Source organism: Psittacula echo, assembly GCF_963264785.1.
Source record: "Psittacula echo genome assembly, chromosome: 2".
Classification (NCBI taxonomy): domain Eukaryota; kingdom Metazoa; phylum Chordata; class Aves; order Psittaciformes; family Psittacidae; genus Psittacula; species Psittacula echo.
The window spans coordinates 116,277,540-116,296,040 of NC_137737.1; the positions used below are offsets into that span (position 1 = coordinate 116,277,540).

Below are 18,501 nucleotides of genomic sequence, written 5' to 3' on the forward strand. Positions count from 1 at the left end.
TCTGTTTCCTCCACTTGTTAGAACGAGTTAATTTCTAGCCACTTTTTCGATATTTATGCTGACACACTAAAATAAAAGCAATAGGCTGGACACAGTAAAGTACCTCAGAAGTACCAGAGGTCGAAGTTCACTTGAAGCACCTTAACACATCACTTTATGGATCAAGAACAGTGTGGCATTATGGTAATTAACTCTCCTAAGAGACTGTGCAGTAACTGAAGTGTGTGCTCTGGGAAATCAAAATGTCATTAGTGGAAACTCTGAGATAAGACCAGGCCAATGTGAAGGTCACATGACTCAGTTCTGCTGCAAAATAAGGTTTTCCAGTTCATCTGCAGAACGCAATAAAAATGCGGCTGATTCTCGATACCCTGCCACAAGCTGCCTCACTGCATTTATTTCAGTTGGACTCAGCTGGGGTCTAGAGCTTGAACTACTGGAGGATCCAGAGCTGGTTGCTAACTGCCTCTTCATACTGAGATCTGTTGGACCTGCAGATAACAAAGGAAAAGAAAAGAAGCTTCAGGTCTGCTGCCAGAGACGTTTCACAGGTTTGTAGCTATGAATGCAGAGTAGCAAAATCTGCTCTCTGCTGGGTGCCAGTGAGAAGTAGCAGAAACAAGCAAAAACTGCCTTGTTCCCTTGACAGGAATCACAGCGATTTATATTTATGTATGACAAAGACCCTTTAAGTTCTACTTACACAACATGAGGGGCAAGTCCACAGAAAATTATCCTCTGGGGGGTATCCCAACAGCGCAAGCCACTTGCAGCCTAACACTGCCCTGGGATCTGATGCTGGTGAGCAGGCAGAAGGTTCACCTCCTGTGCCTCCCCCAGCTCTGGCTGCCATTGTAGCCTTCATGGCAAGCTGCACACTTGCAGTTTTTTATCACAGAATATCAAACTTATGTTCTCCCGATTATCTATTCTCACATTTTGTGCTTCAATCAGCATGCAGCCAGACTGTGAATCCCTTACAGATGCAGATAAATGGTCATTCACTTGACTAGCCCTGACACCATGTGATTGCTTATATAAATAGCTGGACATGAATGAGATTAGGCTGGCGACAATCTGGCTGCCTCAGTGAGGGGTACACTATCAACCTGAGGGGGCTGCGTACAGCTGGCAATATGTTGCAAGGATCTTGTAAGGCCTGATCACTGACAAGAGAATCTGCAGCAATCACCATGTTGCATTGGCAGCTTATACCAATATACTTAGATCATTTCATCAAAGAGTATTCACAAGAGCAGGTATGCTGCAGAAGACAGCACTCCTGAGGGTAGTCTGCAGGTTACTGTGATGGGCGAAAACATCTGCCATTGTGGAGTTTGGCTTTGTGTGGAATTTTTCCTGTTTGACTATAGTTAATAATTAGCTAAGATGTATCATGCTTTGATGAGATGTTTGCATTTTCCACTTAATATAATACATTTTTTTACTTCCTGGAGTGTAAATCTGGACAGGTAGAATTGGACTGAGGACTTTTTTAAACATAGAAGGATACAGATGGCAAGTGTGCCTATCAAGCAGCTTACAATGTGCAAATCATGAAAAATATGACTCATCCATTTTGACAGTGCAGCAGATCTATACTTTTGGCATGCAGAAGATCAGACTAGCCTGATCTTCATCTTAATACTCTCCTAGAAATTGGGATCAAGTTATCCAAAGCAATGTATCTTGCTTTCCAATGAGAAAAATGTCACTGTTCAATTTCATCTGACAATGTGTGTCAATGCCAAGGGTTCCTCAGCACTGGCTCACTGGGTGGACCTTGCTTCCTAAGAAGACTGGAATAATTTTAAAATGCAGCATATTCAACTGCAGAATACAGAACCCACCAATTCATACTGTAGAGGTTCTCCTAAATAACCCCACCAAAATCACAAGATTCAAAACTAGACTCACTATCTTAAGCACTAATGGAAAGAGATGCACTGATTTCCAGAAGCTGAAGATCTGGTCATAAACCTTTTTCTGTCTTTTATGCTTATGCAGAGATATGACGCAGATGACAAAGAATGTAGAGATTGCCATATCCCCACACTTGCTGAAGTTAATGAAAATCTCCTCTTGAGTGAATGAAAGCAGGGCTGGGACTATGAAGAGAAAATCCTCAAACAGACAGGGTCCTATTAGATCTTATTTCCTACTATGCAACTAGCACGAACACCACTTAGCCTTACAACTGTATTATCGAGTTTTACCCAGGCATAAATGAACTGACTTTTAAATGACTTCCAGTGTACAAAGCATAAATAAAAGGACAATTAGTTCAGTGAATTTGTTTCACTGTGACCTCACGCTGCAGGGGAACAATCACAGCGTAAAGAAGCTCAGAGGATATTTCCAAGTAAAATCTTAACCCAGCACAGAGAAGAAGGGTATACAAATCATAGAGCCAGCTGGATTGAATGGTTGTAAGAAGCCATTAAAGACTATATTTATTGAGGTTGTAGTGAAAAATCTACCACTGACATATTGAGGGCATTGTGCTCTATATGAACCTACTTTAACTTTTATGTTCTTTCCTTGACTCTCATTCATGTCACAGCCAAAACCACACAAACAATATATGGCAGAACAGAGCTCCTGCAGCAAGGCATGTCTTTTTCTGAGACAAAACTGAAGGGTTTTTCTCATTGGTAATCCAGATTTTCAAGTGATTGAATAAACTTTATATTACAATATTATTTCACTCATAAGAGGAAAATACATAGAAATGTGTTTGTTTACAGCTCTTAGGTTTTCCTTACAAAAATTGATCACACAAAGTAAAAGCACCACTCTGAAAGGAAAACTAGGAGAAGACCAGATGTCCAGCACACATAAATGAGTGTAACTCCTCACAAGTCCATAGGATCACAGTGGTTTACACTGTGATCTGTATTCCTAAATGTCTGTATTAGCTATCATGAGAGAAGTTTTTTAACTGTTCTGAATATGTATCTTCGAATCCCTGATACTGGAAACAAAGATTGAGGAAGCGCAAATCTGCACACACAGGGAACCGTCAGGAGTCAGGACTCCTGTTGGTCTGGGGGAATTCTTTCTTATACAGCATTCTTATACACAAAGGAAATAAGAAATCTTGGATTTTAACTTACCCCAGCTTCTTCAAACTAGTTGGGTTTTTTTTTTTTTTCTTTCTATATAATAGGAAAATAGGATTTTACTTTACTCTACTCCCCAGCTCCTGTCTTGTGTTTAAAAAGCCACAGTGCTGTCCTCCTTCCCCTCAAATAAAAGCCTTCTGAGAAAAAAAGCAAAGAAATTCACACACAGAGAAGAGCGTTCACGGGTATGGTTTCAGGACAGTCAATACACTCGTGCCTTTTCAGGAAAGGAAGCTACATGTGCTGGCAGAAAGCTGAACAGAAAGAGAACAAACCATGCTCAATGTGAAGATAAGGATTTTAGTTATTTTAATTATGTTATGCTACCCCCTACACCTCACTTCCAAAGTTTGTCTATGACAACTCAAGCTTTATTTCTGGAAGAACACCCTAAGTCACAGGCTAGCCCCTGGATGCATTATACTGGTCTCATCTTTTAATTGCTGTGCTAGACACTCACTGGCAGTGCTATTGATTCTTAATTGTTGTCCAGGCAGCTATATGCTAAAAATGCTATCAGTTACCTGTAGCTTCATCAGTCATCAGAAAATAAGGAATAAATACATCTTATGCTTAGAGGGTAGATTTTTCCTGTGTAATTTTATGCAAATCAGCTATTGAAAGGTGGGAACCTAAATATTACTCAGAAATATCTACCACATTTCTTTATCTAGACAAAAAAATCCAGCTGATTCTGGATATTCTGAAGTCTTCAAATAGCTGGTTAAGGTAGACACTTTGTGTACCTATGTACCTCTATCTCCAGAAGCCATCACTATGGATGACTAAATATGGAGAAAACTGAACAGCTTTGTCACCATTTCTTCTAATAACCATCCCTACTTTTAATAGAACTATTTCCTTAGTTCATTTGACATTATTTAGTAAGCTGCCAGTCTTCACAGGAACAAGGAAGTGTATCCTCGTACAGAGGGAAAACTATGTATTTTTGCAATTAATTTTGCAGTGTTAGGTTCCTGCAAGGTGACACTGCACATTTTAGCATACAGCTTCCTATCCTAGAGTACTTCAGGACAATTAAAAATCATGACTGCAAACATTGTCAGGTTCCACAGTGTCTGTGTTCAAGCAAAGATTAAGCATATATCATAGAGATGAAGACAGGATACTTCATTTATTTCTCTTAGTGCATACTATTGTAACTCACGATTGTCACCTCCCATGTTTTTATGACAGCACAACATTCTCTTTAGCAGTGGGTTTAACAAATTGCTGAGACAGATCCTTTCTTTTATACTCTTTCAGAAGACTGAAGCATTGCTCTTTGCCTCCTGTGAAGGCCACCTGACTGACACTTCAACATGGTAATATTTTCGATTTGCCACGTCAGTCCAGTTATATAGACCTGATTGCCCTCGTGAAATGAAACTGTTCTTTTTGGAACAACATCAAGCTGAATATGAGAACTCTGAAAACCTACTCTTAATGTGCTGGACAATCATTTATCAAATTAGCTGCTTGGAATACCTAAAATTAAATACACTGCAGGACAAATGGGTTTTCTGTGAATTACAAGATTTAAGTGGAACTAGTTATTGCCTCGTGCATTACACATTAGCAACACGATTTATATCAAATTCCAAAATATGGGTCAGATGTGGATGTGCTGTTACTGATTGCTTAGACAGTATCAACTGTCTCAGCAAAAATCCCTTAGGAATTGTACGTTGTCACTGGGTAGCTACCAATCTTATAATAAACAGCTAGTGAGAGGATAATGAATGTGTCAATGACTCTCAAAATGGTTATCACTATCGCAGATATTAATTTAGAATAACAAAAATAATTTTTAAAAGTTAGATGTGCTTGAGCAGCCATGCTTCTACATTCTCATTAATAAGTGAGCAACCTTTTTCATCAGTGAAGATGTAAAACACAGTGGCACTTCATTATAGAAAAATACATTTGCCCATGCCTTGGAATCTTTCTTGCCTATCTTTTCTGTTGCACTTCTCCCCTTTTTTACCATGAGTGGCTCTAAAAGTATGCACTAGATTCTCACATACTCCAATAAAAGTAAATAGAAACAGCTATCAAAGTATGCTACTTTTTCCAAATCAGATGTATTTATTATTGCAAGAATGTTTTATTGTGACATTACGCATCTGTCAATGTTTCTTTGCCTCCTGCCTTCAAATACAGAGCAGATGTGAGTAACACTACTGTTTGAAGTGCCAGATCTCAGATCAAGAAAACAGGGACTAATGAATTGGATCTTTTAAGTTTCCTTCTCCCTTCTACAACTTTCCCTCTGGAAAACACACCTTCAGATAGATTAGATAGCAGAAAAAACTGCTGTGTTGCCTGAGGAAAGAGATATGAAAACACAGAAATGCCTGAAAACACAGAAATTATCATCATGCATTTTCAACAATCATCAAACACACTGGTTTGTGATGAAATGATTATGTGAGGAAACAGTAATGTTTCCTCTCCACCATAGGAGATTAATTAGGTGGCATACACCTGCCCTGTCATAATGGCTGTCTCTTGAACTATGAACAAAGCTAGAAAAGTAGGATACTGCCCAATATATCCACAGACATTCCATCTCCATTCCTACAGTGGGAGCAGATCAATACTTGCATATACCATGTGTTTGGTAATTTGAAGACGAGGGAAGGGGACAAGGAATGTAAGGATGATTTTATTCTAGAATTCAGCCAGCATTTTCCAGCAAGAAATTCCCACCTTTGCCACAATGCTGGTCAAACCATTTAGCATCTCCCAAGCCCACATTTTGCCTTTTTAACATGGGGCTAAATGCACTCTCCCTGGTTCCTAACTCTATCGCCCTTGTTCTGCATCCCTTCACGCCTCAGGCTCCAGCTGTGTTGGAGCCAAGCTGTTTTGTCTCATCTCTTTCCACTTTGATGCCATTAGGGTAGCACTGAGAACACAGGAGACCGTGCAATAGTAGAGGTATAAAAAAGAGCTGGAGAGATCAACCACAGCAAAAAACTTTCAACCCCTACATTGTGGCTAGCCATGCTGCGGGTAACCCAGTCAGCACTTTAAGAATTAGCTATATACTGGATATGCTCAGCTGGACTTTTTTTTTTTCTCCTAGTTTATTGCCAAGAAGCCTCTACTGATCATGCAAATACCAACATTTTACAGAAGGTTACAACCTCACCAAATCTGAGGCTGCAGAAATGAGGCATCCTCTTTACTGTCACATACAAAAGTGAAGCAGCACCACTCAGCAGCATCAGCTCCAGGAGCTTCCCCCAGCTCATCTTCAGCAGGGCTGTGCCACCTGAAGGTTCAGGAGGCAGAAGGACGAGGAGGCAGAAGGACCGGGAAGGCTGATTTGCTTGTGGTGTGAACATATTCAGATTCAGTGGGAGAACTCACCTGAGCTGGAAGGGGACTGGACGTTTGTGGTGCCTGGGATGCAGTGCTGAGTTGCAGCTGTGGTGGAGGTAGGCTGGAGATCTGTGTAGAAAAACAGAGATACAACAGCTGCTTCCTCTTACCATGACATGAGGGCACGTTTTGCATGGCCAATCAGCCACTGAGTCTGAAACATCCTCTCTTTTTATACACACAAAGGGAAATGACTGACATTTCCACCTAGAAAACCAGGTAATGATGCAAAAGAAACAACCTCACATCACAACTCCTGTCCACACCTCTTAGGGAAAACAGACTTCAGGAAAAGTGGCTATGGACAGCAAGGCTCTGACAAGCCCGCCCTGAGTTCAGAGAGTGCTGACAGCTGACAGTCAGCAGGAGAGGGTGGATGGCAACCTGCTGGACAGAAACACATGGGGAGGTGGGGCAATCCCACGCTGTCAGGAGAGGCTTAGACAACATGCAGGGACTTCAACAGCTTCTGGAAACAGCAAGAGATTTTGCTCCTAACAGAGCAGCCTGCCTCTTCTCCTCATCCTCCTGCCCTTGAGCTGGGCCATCCCTCCAAGCTTGGTCCAGGTGTGATGGAGCAGGGCCAGCTGAAGCCTTGGTGGCTGGCTACAAGCTGGCAAGCAAGTTTTGTTTGCACCCGCTGGGCTACCCCACCTTGTAGATTCTCCATTCAGTTCTGTAGCAGGAACTGCATTAGCCTTAAAAAGAGAGCCACAGAAGTCCACCCTTCTCAAAGAACAGCTCTCTTTTAAGATTTATAAGAATCAAGGACAATGTACCCACAGGCTTCTCCCCAACCCACAGATTTCTTGGTGATGGGGTAAAGGTTTCCAGTCAAGCTGGCTTGGCCTAAAGGGTTTAAAAGCAGGGGAAAAAAGAGACCTTGGTGCTCTAAGCCCAAGCCTTTTCCTGCTGTGTTTTTTTTTTCCTGTCTACAATAAAGAAGGGGTCATTGTACAAGCTGTTGCATTCTGCTTGTTCATATTGAGCAGTCTCATGAAGGCTTGCCCCATACAGTTGTGTAAGGAGCTAATTATGGTTCTATAATTAGCCATGTGAAAGGACAGGCTGAGGAAACACTGCAACAGCAGGCACAGAGAGGTCCCAGAGCCAGAGCCACCAGAACAGCTGGGCAAGCAGACAGCTAAGGTGGGATCAGAGTAGGGATGAACTTTATGAAGGAGGAAATAAACAAATTAATTGAGTCACAGTACAAAAAACACACGCATCAGTTGGAGTACTAAATAGAAGAGCTAACTAGACACAGTCATTATATTACTCAGGGAAGGTCCAGAAAAAGGCATTCAAGCATTGAGTTTTAGCTATCTTTAACAACTTTTCCTTTTTTTTTCTGCTTTAGCAGATACACAAAACCAGACTGTATTTGTTTATACACACATCCTGACTGAGGTGTATATTTGTTTTTACTCTAGGAGAACATTTGTAAACATGACAAGAACATTTCATGGGTTACTAAATTGAAAAAGACATGCATTCTTAATTTTTTTCTTAGGTCCTGAAAGCAATTCACGAGCAAATATCCTATCCTGCAGAAAGGGAACCCATTAACCATCTGCCCTGGGTTCAGCAGTAGCAGTCATTTTCCTCCATCTTAGTAGCTGGTGCAGTGCTGTGTTTTCGACCTTCAGCCTGGGAACAGTGCTGATAAAGCCGATGTTTTCAGTTGCTGTTCAGTAATGTTTACTCTGACCAAGGACTTTGTGAGTCTCATGCTCTGCCAGGGAGGAGGGGAAGCCGGGAGGAAGCAGGGACAGGACACCTGACCCAAACTAGCCAAAGGAGTATTCCGTACCGCAGCACGTCATGCCCAGTATATAAAGTGGGGGCAGTTACCCGGAAGGGCTAGATCACTGCTCGAGTTGGGCTGGGTATCGGTCGGTGAGTGGTGAGCGACTGTATTCTCTTCCCTTGTTATTTCTCTTATCATTATTATTATTGGTGGCAGCAGCAGTGGTTTGTGTTATACCTTAGTTACTGAACTGTTCTTATCTCAACCCGTGGGAGTTACATTATTTTGATTCTCCTCCCCACCCCTCCGGGAGTGGGGACAGGAAGGGGCGGGGGGAGTGAGCGAGTAGGTGAGTGGTTCTGGGTTGCCGGCTGGGCTTAAACCACAACACCATTGTAACAGCCTTGCATATGTTAGGAACAAGAGTCCTTGAAACAGCATAACAACTGCAAACAACTGTCCTGTAAGGTCTGTCAAGAGGGCAATGAAATTTTCTAGTGCAAGTAGGGAAAGGCAAGCAAGAAGAAATGTTTGAGCCTATGTCAGTATGCAAACTATAAGCATCCATTAGTCCCCAGGGATGCTACCCAGGGAAATGCAGTGTCCTGCACAGTTCCCTGGCTGCATTAGCTGTGCACCATCTGGCAGTTCCTGAATAATCACTGTTTGTCCTGCAGAACCCATCTTGAGCTTTAATTGTGAAAAAGCACTGAAGTCCTCCATGGTAAAGGAACAGAGAAAATGTTGCTTCTAAATCAGAAAACAACACTAATTTATGATGTTGAATTTGTACCTCATTTTTTTAAAATTTCATGTTGAGGTGACATAGAATACTTTTGCCTAAACCCCCCAATTCACTGAAAAATGGGAGTTACAGAACTGTATCCTATTACAACAGGATTGAAGGGAAGAACAAATGCACAAAACAGTTGTGATTCCTCACAGTTTAAGATTATGTAAAACAGGACAAATCTGATGGTTGCTGCTGACAAATAACACATGGGGAGTTTAATGCTACTCTTAGTTGGGTAAAAGAGCTAATGCCAACTGTTTTCAGTGGGAACTGGCTCAGATCTTCTCTGACACAATGTAAAAGACAATTTTAAAGTTCTTGTTCATTTTTTGCAAGAAATCAGATTTCCACAGCCTGTCTTACTCTTATGAAAATATTTGACCAGAGATCACATTCAGTACCTCACGTGTTTTTCATGCATATGGAAACCATTGTAATCATCATTCACTCTTTAAGTCAAAGACTTTTGACAACTGAAATATTATCTTTTCAAAGCCTTTTGAAAACTTAATGCAAATCATTCACATATCTTTGAGGATTTTGGGATGTGGGGGGACACGAGGAAGCAGACACAACTGAAGGTCACCAGGACACCACATACCAATAACTCCTCACAGGCTGCAGCCCATTTTGAAAATTGCTTAGCATGTTGGATATAGAGGCTGTAGCTGAACAATTACCATCTTGCCTATGTCAGCCCATGTACTGAAACAGCACTCTCCTCAGCCAGAGAGGGATCAGCCAGGACAAACCTTCAGGGATTTCCCTGTCCTCTGAGACATATTTTAAGTATGGTTCTTGGAAGCAAACACCATCAGGCTTCCAGAGTAATCACTTTTTGCTGATAGACAGACAATACCTTTGTTATCAGAATGGGCAAACCTTGTCCTTCGCTCTAAATTTGTATGAGATCAATGTGGGGGACTATTCAAACAAATAATACAATTCATTTACATTTGTCCATTACAAAATCTTGTTAATGTAAGAAGAAAGGAATGTTGTCTAAATCAATGACAAAGCTGGGTTTTTTTCAGAGGGTCATACAACCTCATGGTGACACATAATTACCTGCACCATTTTTAGTTTATATTATAGATGGATATGCTGATTTCTCATTTAACACTTGGTATGCCAGATCCTTATCTGCAGTAAATTAAAGTAGCAAGAGAGACCATGTGAGAAATCTAGGTCAATTCATTTATGTTACAAAATACAGAGTTCCGTGTTTTCAAATTCCAGCCACAAAGACAATGATGGTCTCAGTTTGTGATCACAGTATCACAGTATGCTAGAGATTGGAAGGGACCTCAAAAGATCATCTAGTCCAATCCCCCTGCCGGAGCAGGAACACCTAGATAAGGTTACATAGGAATGTGTCCAGGCGGGTTTTGAATGTCTCCAGAGAAGGAGACTCCACAACCCCCCTGGGCAGCCTGTTCCAGTGTTCTGTCACCCTCACTGAGAAGAAGTTTCTTCTCAAGTTTAAGTGGAACCTCTTGTGTTCCAGTTTGTACCCATTACCCCTTGTCCTATCATTGTTTGCCACTGAGAAGAGCCTGGCTCCATCCTCGTGACACTACCCCTTTATATATTTATATACACTAATAAGGTCCCCCCTCAGTCTCCTCTTCTTCAAACTATAGAGACCCAGCTCCCTCAGCCTTTCCTCATAAGGGAGATGCTCCACTCCCTTAATCATCTTAGTTGCCCTGCGCTGGACTCTCTCCAGCAGGTCCCTGTCCTTCTTGAACTGAGGGGCCCAGAACTGGACCCAATATTCCAGATGCGGTCTCACCAGGGCAGAGCAGAGGGGAAGGAGGACCTCTCTCGACCTACTGACCACCCCCCTTCTAATACACCCCAGGATGCCATTGGCCTTCTTGGCCACAAGGGCACAGTGCTGGCTCATGGTCATCCTGCCGTCCACTAGGACCCCCAGGTCCCTCTCCCCTACACTACTCTCTAACAGGTCGTTCCCCAACCTATACTGGAACCTGGGGTTGCAACTTGGGGTTGCAGGACTCTACACTTTCCCTTGTTATATTTCATCAAGTTACTCCCTGCCCAACTCTCCAGCCTGTCCAGGTCTCGCTGGATGGCAGCACAGCCTTCTGGCGTGTCAGCCACTCCTCCCAGCTTAGTGTCATCAGCAAACTTGCTGACAGTACACTCAATTCCCTCATCTAAATCATTGATGAATATATTAAATAATACTGGTCCCAAATCTGGTACCCAGATCAGTATGGGTGAAGACAATAATGACAGGGTATGTCCTCATAAAGTTGTATGAATCGACTGAAGATCTAACCTGGCGTTTTTTTACTCAGTTTTGTTAGAGACTGCATGCTCAGTCTTGCCCTATTGTGAATTAGTCCCTTGAAACTGAAAGGAGACTAGCATGCAGTGAGCAAGTATTTTGCTCAGCAGTAGCTGTTTGTGGGATTGTGTTCCTGCTCATTATGTGATAATAGCCTATGGATATTGAACTCCTTGGACTAGCTTTCTGTGCAGCAGGGGGAGACGTACACATGAGCACATATACACACAGGCACATTTTGTAAGGAAACTCACCACTGCCAGAAGCATCGTTGAGATTTAGCAGCCCACCTCCAAGCCCTCTGTAACTATGGTAACTGTAGGTCCCATTGCCATTGATGTACAACACCTCCTGTGTGCTGGAAACAGCTGATGTTGAGTAAGTGACCTGGGCTGGTTCCTGTTTGTACTGCTTGTCAGCCGGAGCAGCCTCATCCTGCAAAAACAAGTAAAGGTTTTGAATTATTGTTACATTTATCATTGCACGAGAGGGTCTTTTCCATGGTTAAGACTCCATATTTATTGCTTTCAGAAAAGTATAATACACATTAAACAAGCATAGATGAGTTTTTGATTGACCATTGTTTCTTTTCAGAAAAAAAACCCCCAAGAATATTAGGTTTCCTACAAATCTGAGAATATTCATTTGTGTTCCACAAGCCAACCACATTGTTTCTCAAAGGAGAAGATGCATCCTCTCACTCTGAAGAGGCCACAGTCTCCTGCAAAACCCAACTCTGTCCAGAAATAGCATGGAAAGGATAGAAAAAAGCCATTATTTTCTGAGTACAAGAATGATTTTTCCGAGCCAGCGAATTACATCTTTCCTGATAAGACAAACCAATAGAAAACGCACTAACCACTTCTTTTGATGTATCAGCCTCAGAAATGACAGAAGAAATAGAGGAATGGAATAAAGCAGCATTTCTTACGTTTGCAGAGGGCTGAGTGAACATCCATCCATACAAGGGCCAAGTGGTAAGCAGGTGTCTACAAATGTGACTTGAAAGCATTTGTTACATGTGTATGAGCAGTTGCTGTTTGTACACCATGAGCTGCCTTCAGTGCTCCCTGTTTGCCTCTTAGATATCTGCACAATATTTAACAGGATTTAGCACAACAGCCCTTCAATTTTCCCCTAAAGAAGATCATGTTTTAGGTGTATTTTTTCCCCTTCTACACTTAATACTGCTACTGCTTAGAGCACCTCACCTCCACACATCATCACAGAATGCCTCTCTAGAACTTTAGTAATGACACAGGTGAAAAGAAGAGCATTAAGATAAGATTTAATGCGTTTTAGTAGCTGGAAATGAGGAAAACGATCAGTATGTGACTGTTCCACCCACCACAGGGACCTGAGTGCCAGAACTCCTGATTTAGTCTGCAAATATACTTGAACTCTTTCTTTTAAGTTGTAGACTTTTTTCATGGGCCCGATTTTATACTCTTATCTAAGGAAAACATATTTCAGTGGTTTCAAATGAAATGGACCTACAGAAGACCAGTATTTGAAAAATAGAGGTGAGAATGTCTGCCGACATTTTCAGAGTAGTTAACTGAAAAAATGGCCTCCCAGAATTGCCTCCCCTTTATGTAAGCCTGTCGATTTCATGCCTCTTTCCCCTGCACAATCCTTTTATGGTTGCTAAATATTACCAAACTTATTAAGAATGCTCTAAAATATCTCAAACCTTTTTTACAATGCTTACTTAAAAATAAGAATGTGTATAACAGCACACAGCAATCAAATAGTTCAAACAGTGTCCAGTCTCTGTGTTGAAACAAAAAGGGTACTAAAGCAGCTTTCCTGTTTGCATTAGAAGCAGTTGCCAATTCTACCTCTCAAATAAGACACCACCAGCTTCTGAGATTAAGACATCCCTGTCTTGTAGATATTTATTGGTGAAAGAGAATTGGGCACAACTGAGATGACCCAGGAGAAGATATGTATATTATTAACAGATATTTCAATATTTAATACAGAACATTGAACTATCAGATAATTAATTCCATAAACAATCAGAATGGGGCCTCCTGGGCATTAATATGAGCTGAGGCAAAGCTTTGTATTGTTAAAAAAGCTGGCTAAACTGGTCTCCTATGCATTTTCTCAAGTAATAATAGGCTTAAACAAAGAGCCAAAATTGCAATGTGTTTTTGTCAGGGGTTCAACTTTAATGTAATTCACCTTTTCTCTCCAAAGGCTGTTGCTGTCTCTTATAAGAGAAAATGTATTATATTATTTGAGAAAATATTCATAAGCTATACAGTAAAGATCTATCTTGGCAGCAAAGCTTAACTCATTGTCCAGAACTTTAACATCCTGAAGGCTGACGTGTTCTGTATCCGTATGCCTAAAACTAGATGATACTTCCTGCTATAGACTCACTCAGAGCCTCATTCTCATGAAGAGCAGTAAGGGAGCTTCTGCAAATTTATTGAGGACTGGACTGTGGTCAAGGAGTGCAGTGCAAAGGGGACTAACTTTTATGGCTCAGCAGAGTGTCTCAGGGGGCCCGTCTCCTTACCCTGACTGCCTGGAACCCACAAATTTGCTGTCCCTGAATTTACATGTCCTCCAGAGCCAGCGCACTGAAGAGCTAACAGTGAGTCCCCTTGCAGAGCTGATGCACTTGAGCTTCTAGCAAGCAGAGCCTGTCCAGAGGGCACAGGAAGGGTACTTGGTGCACCCTGGTGTGTACCAGCCCTTGTGTCAGAGCGAATAGCCAAGGAATGGGAGACCTGAGTTCTGGCTCCTTGTTGCAATGCATGGTGAAGAGGCAGAAAATTTGGGACACCAGGTCTTTGCTAGCTGTGGTGAGGAGGGGATCTGAACTCAGAGCTGCCATCTCCTAGCAACCAGGCTCAAAGCAAAACTACGGTGGGAGTTGTAGCTGAAGCGGTGCCACTCCGTGGAAAGAAACACACGATCCATAGGGCTACAGAGACAGCAAACAGACAGGGTTGTATGACTCAGTTCTCTTGTAGAGAAGTGCTGTCCTGGCAGGCTTCCAGCCCTGCTCCCTTCCAGCTACTCCCTATTGCAAAACTCACAAGCTGCTCTGATGGGAGTCCAAGGGTACAGCTGCATTGACAATGGGAGAACTTGGTACGGAACTAAGTGCAGCCCTGTGCACCATGGTGCACCATGTGCTGGAGCTTGAGGTGGAGCCCAGGCGTAGTGCCTTCCTGGTGGGGAAGGCACTACTTGGAGGGATGAAAGGAACTGAGGAGGATGCTGAGCTCAGGACTCCTGGGTCTATGTATGAGCTCTAATTTCTCGGCCACTATACAAAAGGTGGCTTCCTCTAAATATTACATATACTTTTAAAGATCAGACCAATTACCTGTACCTAAATGATGAATAAGTTACTATGCATTTCAGATCTGAAATCTGTCCTCTTTCAAGTGCTTAGCTCACTGTTTCAGGCTGACTAAATGCAGAAGCAGGACAGGATTTTCGGTGAGCATTTTTTGAACAGGCTCAGGTGTCAGCCTTACTGGTAGGATTATGAACCATTAGACTGGTCCAAAGGGGTTAGATGTTACATTTCATGCATTTCCCTGGGATTTAAGCAGTTTTCAGAAATGTTTTGTACTTCAAAAGGCAAAACTGTCCTTATTCCTTGCAGCCACACCACACATAAAGAAGACAGGCTCTCTCTTTCTTTGGGAGAAAAATGTGAATATCACATTCACTTTTATATACCTGAGATTTATTCTGCACAGATTGATCCTCTTCTTTCTTTTTATCCTAATTGCCTTTGCTTTTAAACTACTGTAGAAATGAAACTGTGTTGTTCCAGAACTAAGATATTTTTTAATATCTGTGTTAGTCATAGAATCATAGAATAGTTAGGGTTGGAGAGGACCTTAAGATCACCCAGTTCCAACCCCCCAGCCATGGGCAGGGACACTTCACACTAAACCATGCCACCCAAGGCCTCATCCAACCTGGCCTTGAACACCACCAAGGATGGAGCATTCACAACCTCCCTGGGCAACCCATTCCAGTGCCTCACCACCCTCACAGGAAAGAATTTCTTCCTTAAATCCAATCTAAACTTCCCCTGTTTAAGTTTGAACCCCTTACCCCTTGTCCTGTCACTACAGTCCCTGATGAGTAGTCCATCCCCAGCACCCTTGTAGGCCCCCTTCAGATACTGGAAGGCTGCTATGAGGTCTCCACGCAGCCTTCTCTTCTCCAGGCTGAACAGCCCCAACTTTCTCAGCCTGTCTCCATACGGGAGGAGCTCCAGTCCCCTGATCATCCTCGTGGCCCTCCTCTGGACTTGTTCCAACAGTTCCATGTCCTTTTTATGTTGAGGACACCAGAACTGCACACAATACTCCAAGTGAGGTCTCACAAGAGCAGAACAGAGGGGCAGGATCACCTCCTTCGACCTGCTGGTCACGCTCCTCTTGATGCAGCCCAGGATACGGTTGGCTTTCTGGGCTGCGAGCACAAACTGAAGCCGGCTCATGTTCACTTTGTCATTGACCAACACCCCCAAGTCCTTCTGTGCAGGGCTGCTCTGAATCTCTTCTCTGCCCAACCTGTAGCTGTGCCTGGGATTGCTCCCACCCAGGTGTAGGACCTTGCACTTGGCATGGTTAAACTTCATCAGGTTGGCATCAGCCCACCTCACAAGCGTGTTGAGGTCCCTCTGGATGGCATCCCTTCCCTCCGGCGTATCAACCGAACCACACAGCTTGGTGTCATCAGCAAACTTGCTGAGGGCGCACTCAATCCCACTGTCCATGTCATCGACAAAGATGTTGAACAAGACTGGTCCCAACACCGATCCCTGAGGGACACCACTTGTTACCGGTCTCCAGCCGGACATCGAGCCATTGACCACAACAAACATCCAGCCAGTTCTTTATCCACCGAGTGGTCCACCCATCAAATTGATGTCTCCCCAATTTAGAGACAAGGATGTCATGTGGGACAGTGTCGAACGCTTTGCACAAGTCCAGATAGATGACGTCAACTGCTCTGCCCCTGTCCATCAGTTCCATAGCCCCATCATAGAAGGCAACCATTCAGCACTTCTTGTTTTCCCCATATTATGTTTACACTTGAAAGGCTTACTAATTTATTTAAAATGTTATTTTAAAATAATACATTTTAATTTCATCATAATCAGTAAGAACCAACCATTTATTAATGTTTGACCTAACTACCTACAACATAAACTGTTTTAATTCATAACAAATATATAAAACCTGTGATGTAACCAACCATTTTTAAACTATTTATAATTTACCTGTAACAAGAAGTATGAACAAGATATGGATATAACATTTGTCCATCTAGAATCTGACTCATACCATCTTCATTTTGCATATGGCAATGGAAATAAGTCATCCTTCTAATAATATTTCTCTTCTGAATTTATTTTGTAGAAGTAACTTAAGTCTTGAGCATATCATCTGGAAAATTATGGAAATCACAGAAATGCAAAAATACCTTTTAGGGGCAAAAACATGCTAAAATACAAAATTATCTGTTCACTTGAAAAATGGAAGAGTAAAGTAGATACTGTGACCCACAATTTGGTGTACACCAGAGGTACCTATGACTCAATTTTATGTTCATCTCTGTACTAGAACACAATTTTTCTCCTTAGAAAAGGCAGATAGCTACAATTTTTTTAATTTTATTTTTAGTCAGAAAGAAGCCTTTTAGTAACCCTATAAGGACAGTGCATAATAAGAGAAGATTTCATGATCTATTGCATAACCTGTTGCATTGAAGAAACCCTGCTCTTCCCTGACTGACATTCTGAGAAACTAATAAATAGTTTAAATGGAAATACCACCCACAACACCACAGATGCTAGTGCAGAATGTCATGACTGGGGTACAAAGACCGAGGGTCCCTGGCAGTGTTCCAGCCTCCTGTTCTTCATGACAGTGGAGGCACAGCATACACATTTCTTTTGAGAAAGTCTGTCTTTTATGGAAGCATCTCTAATAATGCCATTGCTTCTTTCTGTTCCACATCTCCTTCACCACCACCAAAAAGAATATAAAAAAGTAACAGCTGGATAAAATAAAAAAACCCTGGCAAATCTGGGCTACATTGAATTTTGATCCCATATATACAGAAGTGTCAGAAATTTTCCCATTAAGAGAGAGCAGTGCAATAGCAATAGCAATAGCCTTGGCTCCACTGTTTGCAATAGGCATTGCTAATGTATAAATGTAAAACCCAAAAGGGAGTGTGTATGCAGACCAATTCACGTGGACAATGCTAGCCAACTATAAAGCTAACAAAAGTTCTGCAACTAGAATACAAATGCCAATGACCTAAAAATGGCAAAGATGCTGAGATGCATTTACCTGCTGCTTTCATAAAATGCAGTGTCTACCAGACTGACAAATTAACAGCTCTGAGAATGATGGCTTTTAACTGCTGCTATATCATGGTGATTTTTCCCCACTCAATTAGAAAAGAGACAAAAAGGCACATTTTTGTTTCATCTTTCTCTATACTTACTTTTTAATATGTGAAACCAAAAAGTGTGGATTGCCTATTGTTCTTGTCAATAAACACTTCTCTTAGAATACCACTTTGAAGTTAAGAAAACTAAATGCAGATTAGTCTTCAAACAAATAGGCAAGCCAGGGACACAATATTTGCATGCAGTGTTCTATTTTTTCAACATAGGAAAACCAAAATTCATTCATATGAAAAAACAAAACATGCTTTCATGTGCTTTTTTTTGCTTTTTTATTTCCTCAATAGCTTGTAGTATGGCTTTAGAAGAAAGAAGATAATGTTTCCTATATTTTTCTTATTTGGAACACACCAATTTATTTCTATGATTTTTGAATCAGAAGTTAAATAATAGAAACACACAATAAAACCATGTAGCATTTTTCAAAGTGCACCCAATTAATCCTCACAATACTCTCTATTAGATAGGACTTCTATCACTGCTTTTCATTCTGGCAACAAAGGCAACCTTAAGGTAGCATTACCCAATATGTAAAGCACTCGAGTTCTGCAACCACAGCAACATAACTGGCTTCTCTTTGTGCCGAATTTTTTAAACAATGGGAAGAAACTCAGAAGTTCCATCATGGGGCACCCCGCTGAATCTGCAGGGGGGCTG

At 41.8% G+C, this 18,501-nt stretch overlaps 1 protein-coding gene across 5 annotated transcripts in view; it reads right to left on the reverse strand.

Annotated features, from left to right (window-relative positions):
• Nucleotides 1-297: 297 nt before the first annotated feature.
• Nucleotides 298-18,501, reverse strand: part of NOL4 (nucleolar protein 4) — a gene marked incomplete at both ends in the record, with an annotated part of 200,612 nt that continues 182,408 nt past the window's right edge. For 4 of the 5 annotated variants that reach the window (XM_080611782.1, XM_080611785.1, XM_080611784.1 and 1 more), the window contains 2 exons: nucleotides 298-491; nucleotides 11,630-11,810. In XM_080611782.1, the coding sequence (XP_080467908.1) occupies nucleotides 298-491; nucleotides 11,630-11,810 (375 nt within the window). Of the gene's footprint in view, nucleotides 492-6,503; nucleotides 6,585-11,629; nucleotides 11,811-18,501 lie in introns of all 5 variants that reach the window. The other variant, XM_080611781.1, reaches the window with a different exon arrangement.